This window comes from Tenrec ecaudatus, chromosome 4 (assembly GCF_050624435.1).
Source record: "Tenrec ecaudatus isolate mTenEca1 chromosome 4, mTenEca1.hap1, whole genome shotgun sequence".
In the NCBI taxonomy this organism is placed as follows: domain Eukaryota; kingdom Metazoa; phylum Chordata; class Mammalia; order Afrosoricida; family Tenrecidae; genus Tenrec; species Tenrec ecaudatus.
In genome coordinates this window covers 201,787,998-201,811,321 of record NC_134533.1, presented here as the reverse complement: position 1 = coordinate 201,811,321, position 23,324 = coordinate 201,787,998, and the positions used below count along the sequence as shown (strand labels likewise).

At 41.0% G+C, this 23,324-nt stretch overlaps 2 protein-coding genes across 2 annotated transcripts in view; one reads left to right on the top strand and one right to left on the bottom strand.

Annotated features, from left to right (window-relative positions):
* The window catches only part of PRKAR2A (protein kinase cAMP-dependent type II regulatory subunit alpha), a 99,883-nt gene that overhangs the window by 28,861 nt on the left and 47,698 nt on the right, over nt 1–23,324 (top strand). The gene's annotated exons all lie outside the window — the stretch shown is intronic.
* Nucleotides 5,406–5,810, bottom strand: LOC142445461 (small ribosomal subunit protein eS12-like). Its single transcript, XM_075547315.1, has one exon. The coding sequence runs from the start codon at nt 5,798–5,800 to the stop codon at nt 5,426–5,428; it is 375 nt and encodes a 124-aa protein (XP_075403430.1). The 5' UTR covers nt 5,801–5,810; the 3' UTR covers nt 5,406–5,425.

Here is a 23,324-nt window from a genome sequence, read left to right as displayed (position 1 = left end):
AGAAGGGGAGCTATGTGAAGGCACCCCAAATCATCACAGACCATGAAAAGGCCAGAAGGTACTCAAATATGACTCAGGAGAACTGCCGTTTCAAAATAGACTCAACCGATGACTTGGATGAAGTAAAGCCTTCAGGACCTTCATTAGCTCTTGCGGGCATGACTCCAAATGAGAAGAAACACTGCAAGCATCAGTAATTGGAATTTGGAATGTAAGAAGCATAAATCTATGAAAGTTGGAAGTTGTAAAAAAATGAAATGGAATGCATAGCAATTAACCTTCTAGACCTTAGTGAATTGAAGTGGACTGCTATTGATTTTAAATCAGAAAGTCACATGGTCTACAGTCCCAGAAATGCAGATTCAAGAGGAATGGTGTCAAAAAACCTTGTCGAATGTCAGACATTTCAAGATCTATCCTGAAGTACAGTGCTGTCTGTGATCAACCAGTCATGTTACAGTGATGCAGAAACTGAATTCCACTGAGGTCTTCTCTCTGAAATTGCTATACGTGGGCTCATTGTGAATCTGACCTGTCTCGACACCTAACAACACCACCTTCATCACTCTGTACAGGAAAAGCAGCTGGTAGCCTCCCACTGCTGACCGTGCAGTTAGCAGCCAGCCTATCACGTAACCCACCATGTCATCAGAGATCCCTTCACTCTCTCGGGTGTTGTTCTAACTTCCAGCCACCGTGTGTACACAGAGCAAAACGATGCCTGTCCTGTGTCATACAATTATTATGTTTGAGACCATTGTTGCAGCCACTATGTCAGTCCATCTCGTGCAGGGGTCCTCAAACTTTTTAAACAGGGGGCCAGTTCACTGTCCCTCACACCCTTTGGAGGGCTAGACTATAGTTTTTTTAAAAACACTATGAACAAATTTCAATGTACAGTGCCACATGCCTTATTTTGGAGTAAAAAACAAATGGGGCGAAAACACCCGGCAGGCCGCATGTGGCCGCGCGCTGTAGTTTGAGGATGCCTGATCTCGTTGTGAAAGATCGTCCTCTTTTTCACTAACCGTCTACTTTACCCAGCATGATGTTATTCTCCAGGCACTGGTCTCTGCTGACAACATGTCCAAAGCACTTGAGATTACGTCTGGCCATCCTTGCCTCTGAGGAGCATTCTGGTTGTACTTCTTTCATGATGGATTTGTTTATTCTTTTGGCAGTTGATAGTACTTTGAATATTCTTTGTCGGCACTATAATTGAAATGCATCAGTTCTTCTTTGGTCTTATTCAGTATCCAACTTTCACCTGCATACGAGGCCATTGGAAATACCATGGCATAGATCAGGCACATCTTAGTCCTCCAAGTGACGTCCTTGTTTTTCAACACTTTAAAAAGGGCTTGTGCCAAATATACAAAATGCAGTGCATCATTTGATACTGCTTTCATGAGCATTGATTGTGGATCCAAGCAAGATGAAATCCTTAACAACTTGAATCTTTTCTCCATTTATCATGATGTTAATTACCTATTGGTCTGGTTGTGAGGATTATCTTTTCTTTCACATTGAGTTGTAATCCCTAGTGAAGGCCACATTCCTTGATCTTCATCAGCTAGTGCTTCAAGTTCTTCTAATTTCAAGCAAGCAAGCTTTCATCACCTGCATATTAACAGGTAATAATAATAGTCTTCCTCTAATCCTGATACTACATTCTTCATCATAGACTCTAGCTCAGTGTACAAATTAAATAAGCTACACTTTTCCTGATTTTAAATCATGCAATATTCCTTTGTTCTGTTCATACAACTGCTTCTTGATCCATGTACATGTTCCACATGAGCACAGTGAAATGTTCTGGATTTCCATTCTTCTCAAGACTATCTGCAGTTTGTTGTAGTCTGCAATGGCTTTGCATAGTCAATAAAACTCAAATAAACATCTTTCTGGTATTCTCTACTTTCAGCCAAGATCTACCCAATGTCAGAAATAAATTCTTTGTTCCATGTCCTCTTCTGAATCTGACCTGAACTTCTGGCAGCACCCTGCAACTGTTGGATCATTTTTAGCAAAATTCCCTTGCATGTAATTAATGATATTTTTCTATAATTTGTGCATTCTTTTGGATAACTTTTCTTTGGAATAGGTACTAATATGGATTTTTTCCCCGTCAGTTGACCAAGTAGCTATCTTTCAAATTTTGCTATAAGTCAGAATCAACTCATGGAGATGCATGAAAGCTTTAGTAGTTGGTGTATAAATTTTAGTAATAGTTGTATTAATTGGATTTTCTTGTATGTATATAGACTATCCTATCACAAACAGCAATGTAATTCAAGTTCTTGAATGTCCTTTTTGATGATGAATGTAATATCATTCGTTTTGATTGTGTCATTCCCAACTAGTAAACAATATTATTTTCAGATTGAAAATCACCAATACCAGTCAGTCCATTTTAGCTCACAAATGATCAATATATATTGATGTGTATGTAATCCATTTCATGCTTAATGACCTCCAATTTTCCTAGATTCTTGTTTCTTACATTTCAAATTCCAATTATCAATCGATGCCTACAGCTGTTTATTAACATTTTGTGTTAATCTTTATCAGAAATGAAGATGCTGAAGGTGTTACTCTCTTGCAGGCTTTGCTCTTATCTGCATCATAGTGGTCGACTCTACCTAGAGAAGACAGCTCTTGCCGCAATCATATTTTGAGTGCCTCCCAACCTGAGAGGCTCGTCTTCTGGCCCTGTCTCAGACGTGTTCTGCGCCTGGTCATTAAGTTTTCAATAACCGACCATGTTTCAGTGCTATTCATAGAGTTTTCAGTAGCTAATTCCTCTGAAATGGACACCCTGTTTCTTCTTAGGAGTCGGTTCTTAGTCTGGAATCTTTGCTGAAGCCTGTTCACTTTGGATGACCATGCTAATTAGTGACATAGCCTTACGCATGACAACAGCACACAAGCTACCATAGTATGAGAAACTGACAGACCAGTGGGGATAAAGGATTGTAGTCTTGGAAAACTAAAGGAGCAGATCTTACCCGGTCCTATAGGGTTGCTATAATGGATTCGCTGGCAATGAGTTTGGTTTGGTTTTATAAGAAAGTGACTCTTGATAGTTGATGGGTGAATTAGGAAAGGTCATTTGTTCTTGGGAAAAACACTATTATCTTGCTAGTTTTTTTTTTTTGTTTGTTTTTTAACTGATGTTTTTTCTGCTGCTTTTGGTGATTCAGGCCTATATACCTTAGACTACCTCAATCTTGAATCTGCAAAGTGTGGTAGCACCTTTTATAGATGAAAGAGGCTTGATCCCCTGTTTGCAGGATGTTGGCCCCAAATTTCCTCTGTTAGAGAAGATCGTGGAAGGATTCGATTGGAACCCCACTAGAATTAAACCAAACTTGACTGTGTTTAATTTTAAACACTTGGCACAAGCTAAAGGAATTGAGACACTTGTTGGGACTTGAAATTGAAGTGCCCTTTGTGGGCAAAAGCAAAGGACAGTTATTCCAAGGCCATAGACTTTGAGGACATTGGACCGTGTTCAAAATCTCTATTGTTTTCAAGGTGCCTGACACTGGCAAGTTAGGTTTGTCATGTTTGCTTTTCTTTTTCATATTCATTAGTTTTGAGTTACATGTCTTTGGTTCTGTAGATTTATGGTTTTGATTTAGTGAATGGGTGTAATTGAAGTTATTTTTCTGTGCCTAACCTTTATTTTTAAGTGTTTTTCCCCTATCACTTAAGTTTTATTAATTTGTATAACTGAACCTTATCATGTATTTTTTTATGCCACGAGGTGTGTTTTATTTTTATTAATCATACAAATAATTTTCTAAAGTATCCCAGGGAAGATCAGAGAATTTGGTAGTCCCTTTGGAGATCAGGAGGCCGGTGGGTTCACAGTGCAGCTTGTCGCTCCTGTCCATGTTGCAGGTGACCCTTCCTCCACATCGGTCTGGTGGACGATGGAGGGGGCGAATCCTCCAGGATTCGGAGACTTCACTGCGCTTCTCCTGCTCCATGGTCTCTTTGGTCGGCAGGGTGTTCTTTTCCTGCGTCTCGGTTTTCTTCAGCTTGGCCTTATCGAAGCTGGCAATTTCTCCCATGCCTGGCTTGTCTGCCATTTTCTTAACACGGACCCTGGCTTCCGGCTTCCAGACAAGCTCCTGAGATCCCGCTCTCGGCACTGCAGCAAGAGACTCTTTACCGTGCATTTTAACCAAAATGCTTCCCTTTGTATTTTTTTCTTTAGATTTAAAAATCTGTACTGTTGGCTAGATTAAAGGAGGAAGGGTGGGACTCACTGGCATAGCTAAACACTCAGTTATGACCTTCAGTCTTTCCACCTGAGAATGTCCTTAGAGCCTGCAAAGACCATATCTCCTGATGGGGCAACATCAAGCAAATAGACGATACATAATGATCTCTCCATAGAAGGGAGTTGAGAGATTCTAACATACAATGTTTTGCTGTGGTTCGTAATAAATTGAAACCTGTACTGCTAGTTAGAGTATTAGAATGATAATGTATGTAAATTACTGAGATATTTTTCTGGAAGCTAATATGCTGCCTATGAAGTGAAGCATATATAGAAAGGAGATTTGAACTCTCACTTTAAGGCAGAAGGCCTAATCAAAGGACAAATAGTTCTTATGATTTGGCCCTGCTTGATACTTAGCTTTGTTAGGCAAAAGTTATTAATGTTCACTAGGGGCTATTGGGGAGGAAGTAGTGAGGAATAATTGCTTAAAGGATACAGAATTTCCGTTTGGAAATTTTGGAAAATGGATAGGGTAATGGTTCCATGACAGAGTAAATGTCATAGAATTGTACACTTAAAAATCAGAAAAATTAAAAACTTCGTGTTATATATTTTGCCATAATAAGATGTTTGAAAAAAAACCAAAAAATAATAAGATGTTTGAAAGTAAGGAGGTGAGAGAGACATGATAAAAGGTAGCAGATCACTATATTTAGAAAAGTATATGTAATAAAATCTGACTCTGTAACTTGAACTTCCAGATTTATTTGGTGGGTCATAAAAATTACCGATATCTGAGGCTTTGCTCTGGAGTTCTAAATAATATTAGTGCCCTAATTCTAGTCATTGAGCAATGGATACAATTGGTAACAGAACATACTCATTGAAGTAATTGACCAACTACTGACTGTTCATTATGGTTAATGATCACTATAGTGTGTATGTGTTAGGTAGTGAGTTTTTCATTATCTGGTCCTATTTGAGATCTATTAAAATTCTCAAGGCAAATAATTTAAGACAGACCTTTACTTAAACAGTGATAATTATTGAATATGCATATGCAGACATCTTCACTCATAGTTTAACAAAAAATATGATACTAGTCAATTTTTATGGTTAAGGAACTTCCTGCTTGTTTTTTTTAACAATTAGCAAAGTTGTATTTGCTCATTTTTTGCATTTAAAGTATTCTTAAATAACATCCTTGGCTTGAGATTCTTTGCCATAGTCCTTAACAACCACACAACTGCAACCAACCACTTTCCCGGGTTTTCCTTCTCTATCGGTTTTGCAGAGGCCCACCCACTCTCCTAGTTTCTTGTTGTCATCAACCTTAATGAGGTTGATCTGGTGTTCAGCACACAGGGCCTCCACCAGCTTGACATCCATCGGCTCATCACAGTTGGATGCAAGCACACAGAGATGAGCTTGGCGCTTGTCTAAGGCTCTGGCAGCTTCGCGGATTGCACATGCTAGGCCATCGTGGACGAGGGTGCTCTTCAGCACCTCTTGTAATGCAGTGTTAACGTCCATTACACCTCCAGCAGCAATGCCTTCCTCGGCCATGGCGGTAGGTTACGGGTAGGGTCGAATTTTGAACACACCGGAGCCTCCCCCTCCGCACAGCTCGGCGGGGACAGGGAAAGAGCCTTCCTGCTTGTTATCAGTCACTATTAACTGATAGCCCTTTGAAAAACAGGAATGCATAGCATCCATGGTTAACAAGAATAATGATTGTCAAACTCTAGACTCAGGTACAAATTAAAGGTACAAGAATTGTTTTTCAGTCTTACATCACCAAGGTGCAGAGCTGGTTTTAATTTATGTTAAGAGAGCGCATAAAACCTGTTCTTTAAAAATAAGGATTTTTTAGACAGTCGTTTTTGGAAGTCTATATTAGCCATGCTGTTGTCAGGTGCTATCACGTTGGTTCCGGCTCTTAGTGACCCTAGGCACAACAGAAGGGAGCATTGCTTTGTCCTGCCTCACCCTCAGACTTGTTCTCATGTTTGGGCCTGTTGACGCTGCCACTGTGTCGCTCCATCCTGGTGAAGGGCTTCCTCTTTTTTGCTGCCCTACAAAAAGCATGATGTCTTTCTCCAGAGATTGGACTACCCTGATATTAGCCATGAGGAAAGTGCAAATTATTACTATGGTAGATACTACTTTACACCCACTGTTAGCAACTAGAATAAAAAAGATAATAGCAGGTGTTAGTGAAAGTGTGGAGAAACTAGAACTCTAATACACTACTGGTGGAAATGTGAAATAGTGCAGCTGCTTTGAAAAAATAGTCTGGCATTTGCTCAAAAGGTTAAACATAGAGTTACCACATGACCCAGCAGTTCCATTTCTAGCTAGATACACACCCAAGAGAAGTGAAACCATGTCCACATAAAAACCTGTACATTCACCTTCCTAGCAGCATTATTCATAATAGCCAAAAATTAATAGCAGCTCAAATGTCTATCAACTGTTGAATAAAGAAAATAATTGCATATAATGGATTATTCAACAATAAACATAAATTGACTACTACACATGAAACAATATGGATGAACATGAAAACATGCTAAATTCACAGGACAAGTTATTCACAGGACATCACATTTAATGTAGCTTAGTTTATATGGAACATTCAGAAGAGACAAATTATAGAGGAAAAATTACATAGGTTAGTGGTTGTTTAGGGTAGGTAGAGGATGATAGCTGGAACATAAGGAGTTTCTTTTTGTAATGATGAACGTGTTCTAAAATTAATTGTAGTGGTGGTTGAACAACTGAGTTTACTGAAAACTATTGAATTATGTATTTTAAATGGATTTACTTAATTAATTCAGGATAACAGAGACACCTTTCTAGTAGTAGCTTTAAACTTCACTTTTTAAAGGTATTTTAGGAATTCCAAGAAAGGGAAAATACTTTCACAAAGTTGCATGCTTATCAGTGTTGCCCAAGTTTGAACCTCCTCTGCCAGTGTGGCTGAGAAGTCAGGCTCCAAAGCTAACTGAATGGGTCTTAACCGCTCTTGTCTTAGTTTATCTGTAGAGTAGTACCTCATAAGGTTTGTGAGAATCAGATAACCTAATAGTTACGAAGTGTTAGACCAGTTAGTCATTATTGTTATTAGGTCTGCACAATTTCCTGCATCCTTTGTCATCTTGATAGAGTTTTCTTATGCTTTCTGTATTGATTTGATTAAGTTTGGCTGAAAATCCAAAATAACAGTCCAGGACCTAGAGGGAACACTGGGAAGTTAGGGATACAGTTCTTCCTTTGCTGTGACTCTATCAGTCTTATTTCTGCTGGCCTCGGAAGCTGGAAATCAAAAGGGTAATACCTGAAACTGAAACATAGAAATAACGGCGTAACCATGATACTTAAAATGTAAAATAAATCTCAGGAGAAACAGTCAAAAGAGTTGATGTGGTTCCCTCTGGGAGAGAATCATTGAGAATAGAAGATAGAGATTAGAGGATTGCTCTATTTCATTGTTTTCTTGGATTTAAGCCATACAGTACTATTGGGCTTTAAATCAGGGATGTGTATTTAGTTTGATTATAAAAAATATTTTATAAAGCTAGAATTATGTTGTCCTGTGATTGTACAACATTCACAAGGCAATATATCTTGAAAGTTCTTCTATATAAATCTGAAAAGGCTTTTGTGTCTTTTTCTGAACGTACAGCGCTTCATACTCTAGCTATAGCAGTATTTTCTTTGTATGTTTTTCTAGGGCTAGATACTTTTTTGTTTCTAGTTTTAAAATTATTACACATAATATTCTAGTGGTTGTATTTATATTTATTTGGGACCATATGTGAGTTTCGTTTAGAACAGATTTCTCCTAGAAGTGGAATTACTGAGTCAAAGGCAGTTCACATTTAAACAATCTGTCAGAGACTGCCAAATTTGTCTCCAAAATTTTAAGATCATTCTGATGGCTGTGTGGAGAACAGATTGTTGTGGAGCAAGATTGGCAGTGGGAAGGCAGGTTGAAAGACTCTTGTAATCCAGAAATAATGTAACACATCTGGAAATGGAGTAAACTGATTCAAGAATTACAAGGGGAGGGAAAATAGATGGAATTATTAATGAAGTGTTGATGTGAGTACTGAGTAGAAGTCAGAGATGATGCTGGTGAACAGGTGACCATCAATTAAGTGTTTCCATGAAGGAATCCAGGACAGATAAAACCCTTCAGGACCTACAATGAGAGTAGCAATACTAGGAGGATAAGGGGAAGTTTGGGGGAGAAAGGGAGAACCGATCCCAATGCTCTCCATATAACCCTCTCCCAGGGGAATAGACAACAGAAAAGTAGGTGAGGGGAGACATCGGTCAATGTAAGACATGAAAAAATAATAATTTATAAATTGTCAAAGGTTCATGAGGGAGGGAGGGTGAGAAGAAAAGGGGAAAAATGAGGAACTGATACCAAGGACGCAAGTAGAAGGAAAATGTTTTGAGAATGATGATGGCAACAAATGTATAAATGTGCTTGACACGATGGATGGATGGATTAATTTTGATGAGAGTTGTGTGAGCCCCCAATAAAATTTTTTAAAAGGGCAAAAAAATTGAAAAAGAGTTTCCATGTGAAACAAAACCTACATGCTCATGGTCAGACTAGGTGACTTCATAGGATGCCTTGTAACTCTGACATTTTATGGTTTTGGACTCCATGACAATACTTTTATTTACATATTAAAAACGTCCATGTTGAAGAATTGTTTTTTATAATTGTGAATATATAATTTCATTTTTTGTTTACCGAGCAAACCACATAGATTTTGGCTTCTATACATCTCTAGAATTCATTTATTTTTCTCCTATCTGCAAATATGCCTTCACCAGCTTCAGCCATATAGTGGTCTTTATAAAATCTCTTCTATGGCTCGTGTTTGTTCTCAGCCTCCTCCATATTGTAACTGAAATGCTATGTTCACTGTTGATCTCAGAGGGAACATTTTCCACTGGTTTTATCCAGTTTCCCCTTGTTTGGGGTGTCTAAGTTCCCTACTTTTTCCCACTGGTTTTGTAGCTGTCTTACTCCAGTTGCTCACTGGTAAAGAATCTGTGGGACACAGGGGCAGGTATCCACACTTAGGACTCTTTTGCCTCTCTGGCCCTCGGGTATAGGCTTCCTTTTCTTAAGCTTCAGTCGACGTTCTCCAGGTCTTTGGTTGTGCAAAAGATTCCAAGACAATCTTGGTCATGTATTTTGAATCTTGGTTCCTCCTTATTTGATCACAAATAGGGACTGAGCTCCTCTTATGATAGACACTGTGATATTCGGTGAGGAAGTTAAAAGGGAGTCAGAATTGGCTTCTACCTACAAAGATCTGAGAATTTAGTGAGGGAGTGAATAGATAAATTGGAAAAACATACTGTGATAGATAATGCAGCATAGATAGGTTTACTACCTGTGAATACTGCTGTCTCACAACTGCTAATAAAATGGCCCTTCTTCATTTCTCCACTCTTCATTTCTGTGCTCTTGCCCATACTTATGCTTCATCATTACAATGTTTATTTCCTGAAATTATAAGCTTGTTCACCTTCAAACTCACCTGTGCTTAGTCCTTGCTTTTTCCGGGCCAGGACCTTTCCTCTGCCTCTCTTCCTTCGTGCTCTCAGAGCACCCTACATTTGCTTGTGCTGCAGTATCTCTCCCTCTCTGTGTTTTCTGATTTTGTTTACTCCCTCACTAGATCCTTAGATTCTTGTGGGCAGGAGCCATTCCTGAATTTCCTTTAACTTCCCTGCTAAATGCCATAGTACTATTTGTTAAATGAATATGTATTTGGCAGCAAATGATATTAAATGATTTTCATTTATTCAAAGATAGAAGAATTCATATAGAAGAAACAGTGTAGAAGAAAACATGATTATAGAGAAGACAATTTTAATAATAGTTGAAAGTCAGGTTTTCTCCCCCCCCCCTCCCCCCCCCCTCCGCCCGCGGGCCGCTCTGCGGGGTGCGGTCCGCAGACGCGTCGTCCCGCGGGGAGCCGGGCGCCCGCCTGAGCCCGAGCTGCTGTCCCGGCGGGGCGAGGGGCCCTGCTGGGGCCCTGGGGCAGCGCCTTGGTGGCTGAGCTCAGGCCCGGTGTGGCAGAGGCAGGAGCAGCAGGGCCGCGGCGGCCCCCGCCTGCGGAAGGAGGGAAACGGATGCTAGGAACGACTGATTGTAAGCATTTGGACGAGTAAATCAAGGATGCCCTTGGCCTTCTGAGGAATTGCTTGGTTCATTTACAATGTCAGAAGTACTGAAAAACTGCCTTTTCGGTTGCCTGCTGGAAGTCTAAATGTTTGAAGTAATGGCAATAAATTGCTTGTGTGGTTTATAGAGCGTTGAGTGATTAAGTGGGCTTGTTTCCACGCCCAGAGCAGTGTCAAGAAACTGAAAACATTAGTCCATTTCCGTTTGATTTTACCTTTACACTGTTGTAAGTTTAAAAGCTTGTACACTTGCACCTAGCAAAATTAAATGCATGGTTTCGCAACCAATTTCAATTCATTGTTGAGGAAAAATATTAAATTGAATTAACATTGGGGGGGGGGGAAGTCAGGTTGCAAGACCCTTCGAAAAAGATTTGTCAGCCCACGACAGAGTTCATTTGAGAAGCTTGGGATTAGAGGGAAATCATGTTAACCTTATAACTAGAGGCCCTAACACTGTCAATTAAGGTAGACAGTGGGAAGATAGATATAAAATGTGAGACAGACAAGAGACAATCAGTGAAGTGGGCCCTCTTGTTAGGTGCATTTATTTATACCAGCAGAACCTACCATGGCAATGTAGGGCTAATTGCATGCAGAAATAACTGCTCTCTTTGCTGTGACAGCAGCAGAACTGAGTGGTGGCTAGCTATAATTACTGAACATTTTGATCAAAGATTCTGTAGAAGAATCCTGATCAAAAGAGGGGAAACACAGGACAGAATTTCAGACTGTCATGGTGTCCAGATTTCTGGAGTGATGAAGACTGGTTAAAAACCCTAAAACGACTGCCCTGAGATAAACTTTAAACTTAAACAGAAAATATCCTCTGGTGGGAGGGAGAGAGGAGCTGATACCATGGGCTCAAGAGAAAGTAAATGTCTAGAAAGGCAACATATGTACAAATTTGCCTGTTGCAAGCTATGTATGTATGGATTGTAACAAGAGTTCTAAGAATCCCCAATAAAATGATCTTTTAATACTAATAAAAATTGTATAGTCACACTCTAGTGGAGTTGTTCGTCATTGTAATTTTATTGTAGGCCAACCAGGAGTCCTCTGGTTCATGTGTATCAGAGCCCCAAGTGGGTTACTCCACATTTTTCTGGGAGTCCCCCTCCCGTTGAGTGGATGGTCCTTCCCTCCCCTATGCTCCCAGCCAGTCTGGGAAATTTTAGCTCCTCCAAAGACTTCCTTGCATTTGGGCTTTCCTGAAGCTATTTAATCTACCTGGAGGTGCTCTTTCATCCCCTAGCCCAGTGGTTCTCAACCTTCCTAATGCTGCAACCCTTTCATACAGTTCCTCATGTGGTGGTGACCCCCAACCTAAAATTATTTTCATTGCTACTTCATCACTGTCATTTTGCTACCGTTATGAATCAGACGACCCCTGTGAAAGGGTCGCAACCCACAGGTTGAGAACCACTACCCTAGCCTATGAGAGCCTGGCACACCTGTTACTGTTTCATGACATCCCTTCGTAGCTACCCATCATTGTGATTAATCACTCTATGAGCATGCATAAGGAGGCATGGGGGCACAGTGGATTAACCACTGTGTGTTTACCAATCTAGCTGTGGTTCAAACGCACCAGTCACTTAATGGAAGAAAGATGAGACAGTCTGCTTTCGCCTCAGAAACTGTTGGAGAGCAGTTCTATTCAATCCTATTAGGTTCACTTCTTAGTTGGAAATACTCAAAAGCAATGGATTTTGTTTCATTTTTGCAGTTAGCAGCCCAAAATGCAACCACACTTCATCACTAGGGCACCTTCAGAATAGCTAAAGCAACTTTTAATAGGTGAATGGGTAAAACTGTGATACATCCATACAATGGAATAGTATTCAGCAATAAGAGGGAATGAGCTATCAAGCCATGCAAAGATACCTAGATATTTTTAAGTTAAGGAATCCTATCTAAAATAGCTCCATACTATATAGTTAGGTCAGGTTGACTAGAGGAACAAATCCAGTGACACTCGTGTAAGAAAGAGCTTCAGATCAAAAAGTAACTATAAACGTCCCAGCCCAGTCCAATTCAAGCCCATAAGTGCTGTAGTAGTCCGTAAGCCTCTCTTCAGACTCATGTAGTTGCATGCAGTGATGCAAATGCAGGAGGATCAAGGACAGGTGGGTGCAGTCTTAGGAATCCTGTGTCGGTGACTGCATCTCTAAGACTCTGACAGTAACAGGGTCAACTAGCAGGAAAGTGAAGGCTGAGAAGGGGAGGAGGCTCCCAGGGCCCTCCTTATGAGAAGGCCACACACACAAAGAGGTGCCATGAGTCTGTGACCTGATTGACAGGCTAAACTCCACTTTTATATATCTTCAGGTTGACATGACATTATGCAGCTACCACATGTATGATTCCAGTTGTATGACATTCTGGAAAAAGCAAAACTAGAGACAATAAAATGTTCAGGGGCTGAGTAGCTCAGTTAAGAGAAAGAACACGGGGGAGTTTTAGGGTAGTAGAATCTCTTTGGTATGATACTTTACTGGTATATACATCTCAGCATCTGTCAACATCAATTTTACAACCAAAAGATTGAATCCTAATGTATTGTGGACTTTAGTTAATCATAATATATCAGTATTCATCCACCAACTATAGCAGATGTACCACACTAATGCAAGATGTTGTTAATAGGAGAAACTGGAGGGATACGGGGCTAGTAGGAACTCTATACTTTCTAAACTTAAAATCCCCCTCCCCCCAAAATAGTCTCTTTATTAAAAATTAGTGTAATCGGGGGAAGGGGGAGCGGGGAGGGGAAAAATGAGGAAATGAAGTAGAAAGCAAATGTTTTGAGAATGATGATGCCAACATATGTACAAATGTGCTTGACACAATGGATGGATGTATGGATTGGGATAAGAGTTGTATGCGCCTCAATAAAATGATTTTAAAAATTAGTGCAATCAATAGCTACAGAAGAAAAATAATATGATCATATCAATTGATATAGAAATGCATTTGACCAGATTCAACACCTATTCATGGTAAAAGAAAGTTCTCAACAAACAAGGGAGACAGGGAACCTTCCTCAACTTGATAAAGCACATCTGCAAAAATCCTACCGCTCACATTTTATTTAATGGTGAAAGCCTGAATGTTTTCCCCTAAGATTGGGAACAAAGGATGTCTAGGTGGGTGTGATGATAATGAAATTGCACAAAGGATCTTTGTGATGATGGATGTCTCCAACATATTCTTCATGCAATATTCACCACACATAATCCTCTTTTCCTGCTTAAAAAAAATCTGTGTTTTAAATACAGGGCGTGTCAGCCTTTAAAGCACTCAGGAATGATGAAATAATTTTTTCTTTTGAAATCACAATTGTTAATGTCTTCGGATCAAGTAACCTAAATTTGGCACAGTGGTTAAGCACTCAGAAACTAGACAAAAGGTCTGGTATTTGAACCCCCCGGCTGCTCCGTAGATGTGGCCGTCTGTTCCAAAAATTATAGCCTTGGAAAGGCTAGCGGGCAGTGTTACTCTGTCCTACAGGGTCACCGTGAGTTTGAGCAACTAATGCACATAGCAGCAGCACATTTTAAGTCTTGGAGGGTTCCTATGAGTCAGAATCCACTCAGTTGCAGTGAGTTTTTTTGTTTGGGGCTATTCCCTATTATCACCATGTCTAATAGAGAAGTGAGAGCAGTTTTCGACTAGTGGAGTGGAAGTAAAAATGGAGTGCATTGATCTCACCTCACTTCCTCAGTGGGAGTATAATCAGCATGATCATCATCAGCTTAAAGCAGATTTCTGTAATCTGGAGGATTATGTACCTCTACCCTCCAGCCTGTCAGTTTGTCTTTAAATACTTAGTTTACTCTTCCTACTTTTGAGGTTTTTTTGTGGGCAGTTTCACTATCATCTCTGTGGGTCTACCTTGTGTAGAATTTGTTAGACTTCATGAATCTGAGGATTTGTCTTTCATCAGTTCTGTAATATTATTACTCATACTTTCTGTCTCCTAATATTCCTGTGGATATGTGCTAGACCTTCTTGCTTTATTCTTCATGCTTCTGAATGTCTCGCTCATATTTTCCTGTTGCTGTGCCTCTGCTTTATTTCAGTTAGTTACAAATGGGTTTTTAAATCCCATTTTAAAAGCAAAAAACCATTGCCGTTGACTGGATTGCAATTCTCAGTACCCGTCTTGGACAGAGGAGAACTGCCCCCCCCCCCCCCCCCCCGAGGGTTGGTTCTACCCTTTTTGGAGCAGATTATCATCCCTTTCTCTTTCAAGGATGCCTGGTGGGTTCAAATAGACCTTTGGGTAAGTGCTGAATGCTTAACCACTGTACCACCAGGGCACCTTAATTCTGTTTCAGCTGCATCTAATTAGCTATTTAGAATTGTGGTACCACAGGTTTGACCCTACTAACCTCCACGGGAGAAACATGAGACTTTCTGCTCTCATAATGATTTACTGCGGAAGTAGGGAACCTTTTTTCTGCCAGGGCCATTTAGATATTTATAGTATCATTTACTGGTCAGACATTTAATTAAGTCCCCTCTAATGTGATGGCTGGAACTGCTTCTCTTTGGTGATGTTAGCTGGTAGTGATGATTGTGTGTGCTCCATATAGTCCTCAGGCCCTATTTTGTCCTTCCTCACAACTTCAGAAACCCAAAGAGGCAGTTCGACTCTGTTCCGTAGGGTCATCATGAGTTGGAATTGACTTAATGGCAATGAGCTTTTTGCTTTTTACATATCTAAGGTTACTGCTATAGTTTTCACTTTTGGTTTCTCTTAAAATCTCCTGTATGTGGTTTCTTTCTCTCTGCTTATATTCTTCAATACTCTTTTTTCATTTTTAAATTAAAAGATCATTTTATTGGGGCTCTTACAACTCTTATTACAATCCATACATGAATTGTATCATGCATATTTGTACATAAGTTGCCATTGTTCTTTTCCAGACATTTACTTTCTATTGAGCCCTTGGTATCAGCTTCTCCCTGCCCCCACTTGTGGCCCCTTGATAGGTTGTAAATTATTATTTTCATATCTCTATTATGAACTGCTGTCTCTCATGTTGTTCTTCCCCCTGGAGGGGTGTGTGTGGTTATGTGTCAATCATTGCAAACAGTTCCCCCTTTTTCCCTTCCTGCCCTTCCTTTCCCCCTATCCTTCTGGCATCGCTATTACCATTCCTGTTCCTGGAGTCTGTGTGTCATGAGCTTTTATCCCTTATCTGTACTGGTGTACGTGCTCTGATGTAACCGTCAATGAAAGGCAGGACTGGGGCCATGACAGTGGGGGTGTGAGGAAGCCTCAAGGGACCAGAGGAATATTGTGTGTTCCTTAGGTGCTTTACTGCACCCTGGTTGACTCATCCCTTCCCTGCTGCGACCCCTTGTGGGGTGATGTTCCATTGTCTACAGATGGGCTTTGGGTCTCTGTGCCTACCCCCCTCGTTCTCAGCAATGTTTTTGTTTTTGTTTGTTTGTTATGCATCTTCTGATGCCCGTTACGAGGTCTTGATGACACCTCATGATAGCACTCTCTGGTGTGCTTCTTCCATGTGGACTTGTTGCTTCACTGTTGGATGGCCACTCTAACTTCAAGCCTTTCAGACCCCCAGATGCTGTATCTTTTAATAGCCGGGTACCATCTGCTTTCTTCACCACATTTGAGTATGCATCCATTTTGTCTTCAACAATTGTGTCGGGAGGGTGAGCATCACAAAGTGCCAGTTTGTTAGAAGAGTGTTCTTGTATTGAGGGAGGGTATGAGCTGAAGCCTGAGGTCTGTCCACAACCTCAGTGTTTTGCCATATAAATATATGTACATATGCCAGTACCTCTATTTTTATGGATTAATGTATTTCCATATGTACAAACCTATGCTTATGCCTCTATCCATACATAGCTTTGGTTCCTAGATCCTTCTTCTGTTTCCTTTTGCCATCCTCCTGCCCCACCATCACTTTCCCCCTACTTCTGCCTCTTAGTACTTCCTCTCAGCTTGATTGCTGTTATTCCAACACCCACAGGATCTCTACATCCTCCTTGTTGTTGGTTTTAATTTCCTAGGTGTTCCCTTGTCTGGTGTCATTGTTTGCTCACCACATCCTTTCACCACCACCACTACTTTCTCTCCCCCCCCCCCCTAAGATCCTCTGGGACCATCTGCCCCGTTGCTTTCTCCCCGAGCTTGCTTCCCATGCCTGCCTTATATAAGTAGGCAAACAAACAGTGACAATAGACCAAACAATAAAAATACAAAAGATTGAAAAAAGAAAAGGAAAAAAAAGAGAGGAAAAAAACCATACATAATTCCTGATCTGTCTGCTGACCTTTATGACTATCTCCTCCCCCCTGGTTCTGGGGGAATTCTGGGAGCTGACCCTCCTAGTCTATTTGGGGGCCTCTTTAGGGGTGTTGTGGTTTAGCTTTGCACCAGTTGCTGATCTGTTATGCTCCCTTCTTGGTTTGCCCCGCTGTGGGGGGGCTCAGACCACACTACCTCCCCGCTGTGTGCCCATTCTTGTCTTCTGTTGCCGGACGCTCCAGTTAGGGGACAACATGTGTTGGTGGCCCTACAGTCCTGTGTGTGTCTTAGCAGCTCCGTGCAGGGACAGCATCCTCTGGGCTTGGTTTGCCAATAGGAATCTTGGCCGATTGTCCCTTTCTCTCTTTCCTTTTGGTTTGCTTCCCTATGGGCGTGGTGAGTGGCCTCCTTTCCCCCACCTGAAGGTTTAGTGTTCTTCTCTGTTGCACATACTTCTGGGGCTGGGGTCAGATCGGCTCTGCTTGGGGCTGGCCCTGTAGCCCAATCTTTTCATGTAATCCTCCACGTGATTACGTTGCTCTCCTGGTTTGGTGCACCATGGTGGGGTCTGTATGCACACTCCCAATTCTGTGAAGACATGACCAATACTCTCCCCCTGGGTGGGTTAGTGCCCTGCTCCCCTTATGCCATCATCTCAGTTTTTCTCCCTGCCCTTTTGCCCTCTTGTGTTGGATTCACATGTTCCTCCTTGGGTTTGGTCTGACCTCTACCCGTCTATTGTGAGATAAGTGTCTTTTCTTCTATGCCTACTGTGCTGATTATACTTACCTCAGGGGACTCATGCTGTACTTATCCTTCTGTGGTTGGCTGACCTCACTTAGCAAAATTTATCCAACTCGTCCCATGAAGTGACGTGTTTCATGTGATCTTCCGTGCTTTTTAGTGATGCTTAGGACTCCATTGTGTGTATGTGCCAGAGTTTACTAATCCACTCGTCTGTCCATGGAAATTTAGGTTGTTTCCAACTCTTTGTGTATATGCCCAGTAGAGGGATAGCTGTGTTGTAAGGTAAATCAATTTCCATTTTCTTTAAATATCGCCAGATCGCTTTCCACAGGGGCTGTACATATCTACACGACCACCAGTAGTGGAGGAGAGTTCCTATCTCGCCACATCTTCTCCAACATTTGTTGCTCTCGGATTTTCTGATTTGGGCGAACCTCAAGGGTATTTGATAGTATCTCATGGTTGTTTTAATTTGTATTTCTCTGATGGCTAATAATCGGGAGCATTTTCTCATGTTTATTGGCCATACAATGGGTCTCCTCCCTAGTGAAACTTCTTTGTAGTTCTTTTGTCCACTTCCTCAGGAGTTAACTGTTTTCTTCTTTTTGCAGACCAGGAGAATACCCTTATTTTTTTTAAGCAATTAAATACGTATATAGATATTCTGATTAAGTAATTCTGACTTCTGCCATTTTTGAAGATCTAATTCTGGCTGTTCTTATTGGCTCTCATTTGTTTCACGTTATTATTTATGTATTTACTTTTATAAACTCCTGGTGGCTGGAACGTTGTCCAGGGGGGCTTAGAGGATCATCTGGAGTATTACCAGTCCAAGTTCCCTTTACACTGATTTTCTCTCTGGGGTTTTTCAAGCCCCACAAAAAGAGCACATTTTATAACCTGACACAGATGAGACCTTTAAAGGACAAAGAATCTAACAATGGTGAAGCAATTTGGGTTGAGATCGTGAGAATGGAGATAGAAGATGACATATGAAGTCAGTGTTATTTAACTACTTGTATGGGAATTGTGAATGTTGGGTTGTGTATATTGCCACCAAAAAGAAAGAAAATATTAAAAATAAGAAGAACAAATTCTAACCCTAATAAGACTATGTTTGTGATAAGGAATTATTACCCAGGAAGTCACCTCCATTCGGAAAAGAAGCTAACACAAGGACAAGTGTTTACATTTCCACACTTACTTAACTCCTTCACCGGGTTGTTAACTTTTAGGGTTTTGAACCTATGGGTAGGTTCCCAACTTGACCTGCTTGTATCCCATTGACCCTAGAGCTTATCTCCTATTCTCTATCCTCAACAACTCACTGCCATCAAGTAGATACCAACACACAACAATCCTATAGGACAGGGTAGAATGGTCCCTGTGAATTTCCAAGACTGTCACTCTTTAAGGGAGTAGAAAGTTTATCTTTCTTCCACCTGAGCAGCTGGTGGTTTGAAACTGCTGACCTTGCGGATCACAGCCTAATGCATACCCACTGTGCCCCAGGGCTCCCTAAGGTTCATTAAAACTGGCGGTAAGAAGACATAGCTTGTTTGGCAGTGCCCTCAAGCTCACATCTTCTCTCCTGTTCTCCGGATATATGCACTCAGGTCCTTTTGAGCCGAGATGTTCTCACTTCTTGCTAGCATGACTAATATGCTAAATTAGTTTTATTTTAGTGGTTGTTGATAATGAGGTTATTAAATTATTTTCCCAGTGTTTTGAGATGTTCTGTACTAAGAGACAGCCCTTTCAAAATAGGAGCATAAGCAAAGGTGGTGAAGAAAAATGATGGTGCCAGCTATCAAAAGATAAAACATTTGGGGTCTTAAAGGCTTGATAAACAAGCAGCCATCTAGCTGAGAAGCAACAAAATCTACATGGAAGAAGCACACCAACCTGTGTGATCATGAGGTTTCTATGGGATCAGTCATCTAAGACTCAAAACAAAATATCATATCAATGTGATTGAGGGGGAGTGTGGAGTAGAGTCCCAAAGCCCATCTGTATAGACAATCGGACATCCCCTTACAGAAGGGTCAGAAGGAAGAGATAGCCAGTCAGGGTGCAGTATAGCATCGATGAAACAAACAGCTTTCCTCTGGTTCTTTAAGGGTCCCCGTCCACACCCCACTATCATGACTCCAATTCTACTTTACAAGTCTGGCTAGACCAGAGCGTGTACACCGGTACAACTAAGAGCTGGAAACACAGGGAATCCAGGAAAGGAAAACCCCGCAGGACCAATAATGACAGTAGCAACCCCCTACCAGGGGCACAGTCAGCAGAAAAGTAGGTGAAGGGAGACATTGATCAATGTAAGACATGGGGGGAAAATTTTTTATAAATTATCAAGGGTTCATGAGGGAGGGGAAAAATGAGCTGATACCAAGGGCTCAAGTAGAAAGAAAATGTTTTGAAAATGATGATGGCAACATAAGTATAAATGTGCTTGATACAATGGATATATGTAGGGATTGTGATAAGAGCTGTACGAGCCCCCAATAAAATGATTACACACAGAGAGAGAGAGAGACAGAGAGAGAAAGAGTCCTTTAGGTTATATATAGTTTTTTATTTCACTAGTGCTTTTTTTCCTTCTCCAAAGTCTTAGAGGTTTATTATTTTAATCTTGTTTTTCAATTAAAACTTTGATTCCTTCTTTTATGTCTTTAATCATTTTCAACACACTGTTATCATGGTGCTGGGGATCCTGGTGATGTAGTGGTTACATGCTGGGCTGCCCTCCACAAGGTCTGCAGTTTGAAACCACAAGCCACTCTAGGGGAGAAAAACGAGGCTTTCTACTTCTGAAAACAGTTACAATCTCGGAAATTCACTGGGTCTGTCTTACCCTACCTCATAGGGTATCTATGAGTCAGTACTGAATTGATGGCAGTGAGTTTGGTTTGGGGTTTCCTTCTTATTGTGTAATAGTTTTGTATGTTGATATCAACCTTTGAGGCATTCTCAACACCCATACCAAGTCATTTCACAGTGTGTTTTATAATTTTGACTTGTCATTCCTGTTAATTAGGACCTTAACTATGAAAATCCATGAAATCTGGATTGAGGACTTAACAGTGCATGGCACATATGAGGCATTCATAGTCTGTTTGTTGAAGTGAATTGATTGTCTTGCTTTGCTAGTACGTAGATTATTTTAACAACGTAGTTATCCTTTCACTTAGGCATCTGGAAGGGCAATGGTTAATTCTCTTCTAACCCAGTGTTTGCTGGTGGAACCTACCAGCATTCCTAAGAGAAAAGACCTAGTAGTTTGCATGTATCAAGGACACTCGATGGGGCCGTTCTCTATTCTGTAAGGTTGCTGAATAGGAATCAACCCAATGGCACACAACCACCACCACTGTCACCTTTACTCTGGGGAAGTAGTGAGCAACAATTGCATGTCCTTCTTGTAAGTAGTGTGTGTGGTTTTCTTTTACATTACCATCTGTTTGTTCCAGTGTCTAGGTTCTGACCACTACATTGTGTAAAATGTCATTTTAGGCTTATTAAAGTGAGCGTTTACCTCCTTCCTGGGCCTATATTTATTTCAGAGGCTTTTTGTTTGTTGAGCTTGACACTCTGAGCCATCTTCAGTTTTTCACTAGTCCTTCAGTTTTTCTTTTTTAGATGTAGAAAGGCATATTTTATAGCTTCTTTAATAGAAATAATCAAAATTAGCTTTGAAGGTAAAACTTTATTCAGATCATTCAGTTCAATAGTGAGAATTCTGGTAAGCATCAAACTTAAGGCATGATATATCAAAAGTGGAAAAAATGACCTAAGAAAAACCTGTTCTTTTTTTTTTTAATGCCATGTGACTTCCTTTTCTAATATATTAACCATGGGTTGGAGAAACCTTACCCACAGAGGGAGGTCTAACTTAATGGCTGATTTATTTTCCATTTTAGTGTACCATCCCTTACCAGTTGCTGTCAAGTCAACTTCAATGCCTAGTCACCCCATGTGTGGTAGGGTAGAATATGCCCCGTGGGATTTTTCAATGACTCCAAGTTTGGAAAGTAGATCTCCACGCTTTCTCCTGAAGTGCTCTGAGTGCCTTTCAGTTGGCAACCACATTAATCATTTGTACCACCCAGGATGCTCACTAAGTTATTTTAAATGAAATTTAAATGATATTATATGTGAGCTCGAGATTATATTTACGGACTATTACTAAAGAAAACTTACTTCCTTTTTATCATATGAGTAGGATAACTGGGTAGACTTACTTGGTGCACAGAGCCCTGGTGGCACTGTGGTATAAAAGTTGGGCTGTTCGGGGGGGCAAGGGGATGAAATCCTAGGGAATACCAAAAATAGACTTTGGAGACAGAGTGTGGCACACCATCAGACTCTATTGGAAAACACTGGTAAAGGCCAACAACCAGACTTTGAACTATTTGTAGGCTTTTCCATTTTTTGTCAGTGGCTTTCTTTTTGTTGTTTTGTTTGTTTTTTTAGTAGTTATTGTTTTGTTGGTTTTTACTTCCTTTGTTGTTTTGCTTGACTTTGCCTAGTTTTTGCACTTACTAATGTCTCGGCCTGTCTATCTAGATAAGATAGGTGGGATAAACAATTTGGAGATGAAAATAATGGGACCAATAATTCCGGGAAGAAACAGGAGAAAGGAAGGATTGGGGGTGGGGGGAAACCATCCCAGGGACAAGGGAACAACAACTGAACTAAAATCAATGGCAAGAAGGGCGTAGGATGCCTAGTGGGGCTTAATGAAGGGCAATGTAGCAGCGAGGAATTGCTAAACCCAAATGAAGGCCAAACATGATGGTGGAACAAGAGGGAAAATAACAGGAAATAGAGGAAAGAAACAGGAAGCAAAGGACATTGATAGAGGTCTAAATACAGGCATGTACATATGTAAATATACTTATATATAATGAGAGGGGAATAGATCTGTATACTTATATCTACATGTTAATAATTAAGGTTGCAGGGGTCAGAGGAAAATGGCGATTAGTTAAGACTCACCCATCTGAAGCTCCTGCTGCCAGACCAGAAAATTGGGAGGGAAAGAGGGACCAGACTTAAATCCAGTGTTCCGGGATGCTAATGCAGCATGCGGGCATGGAGAGGGGGAGCCAGTGGAGAGGCCTGAGGGCTCGGCCCCCATACCAGCTATGTGGACAACTGTCCCTCCCCCCAGAAGAATTTGCTTTAGAGGACAGCACCAAAGCTGCAGCTAGGGGAGAGGGACATGTCTGATCAGAGTACACTGGAGCAAAATGAATGGGGAGGAAGAGAGAGTGGAGCACATCCTGGCCCACCAGGCCTGGAGGATGATATCCCTGCTCTGAACAGCCAATGCACAGAGTGGACCATATGAGACACGCCGTCCCTCGCTGACCCATGACTCTACGGGGGACAACACTGGAGACTCGGTGTCGGGATTGGCCTGGTCTGACCCCACCACACCAAGGCAAAACACTAATGGTGTGCAGCAGAGCAGTGGGGAGAGCTCCTGAGGAATACAAAGGATAGACTGTGGGGCTACAGCATGGCACCCCACCGGACTTGACTGGAGGACACACCTAGAGGTCAAAAATCAGACCTTGATCTGTTTACAGGTTTTTCTTTTTTTAATTAAAAAAAATTTTTAATTAACTTATTCTTTTCTGGGTCATTGGTTTTCTTTTTTTGTTATCATCATTGTGTTCCCTTTTGATGCTTTGTCTTGCTATCCCTTGTTTTTTGGTGCATATTATTATCTCTGCAGCTCTATCTTGATAGGCTGGATGAACAGTCCGGAGGAGAAAACAATAGGACCTATAGTTCCGGAGGACATGGGAGAGGGAGAGC

Coding starts and splice junctions, on each gene's coding strand:
- LOC142445461 (XM_075547315.1), bottom strand. CDS start 5,800: ATGGCCGAGGAAGGCATTGCTGCTGGAGGTGTAATGGACGTTAACACT.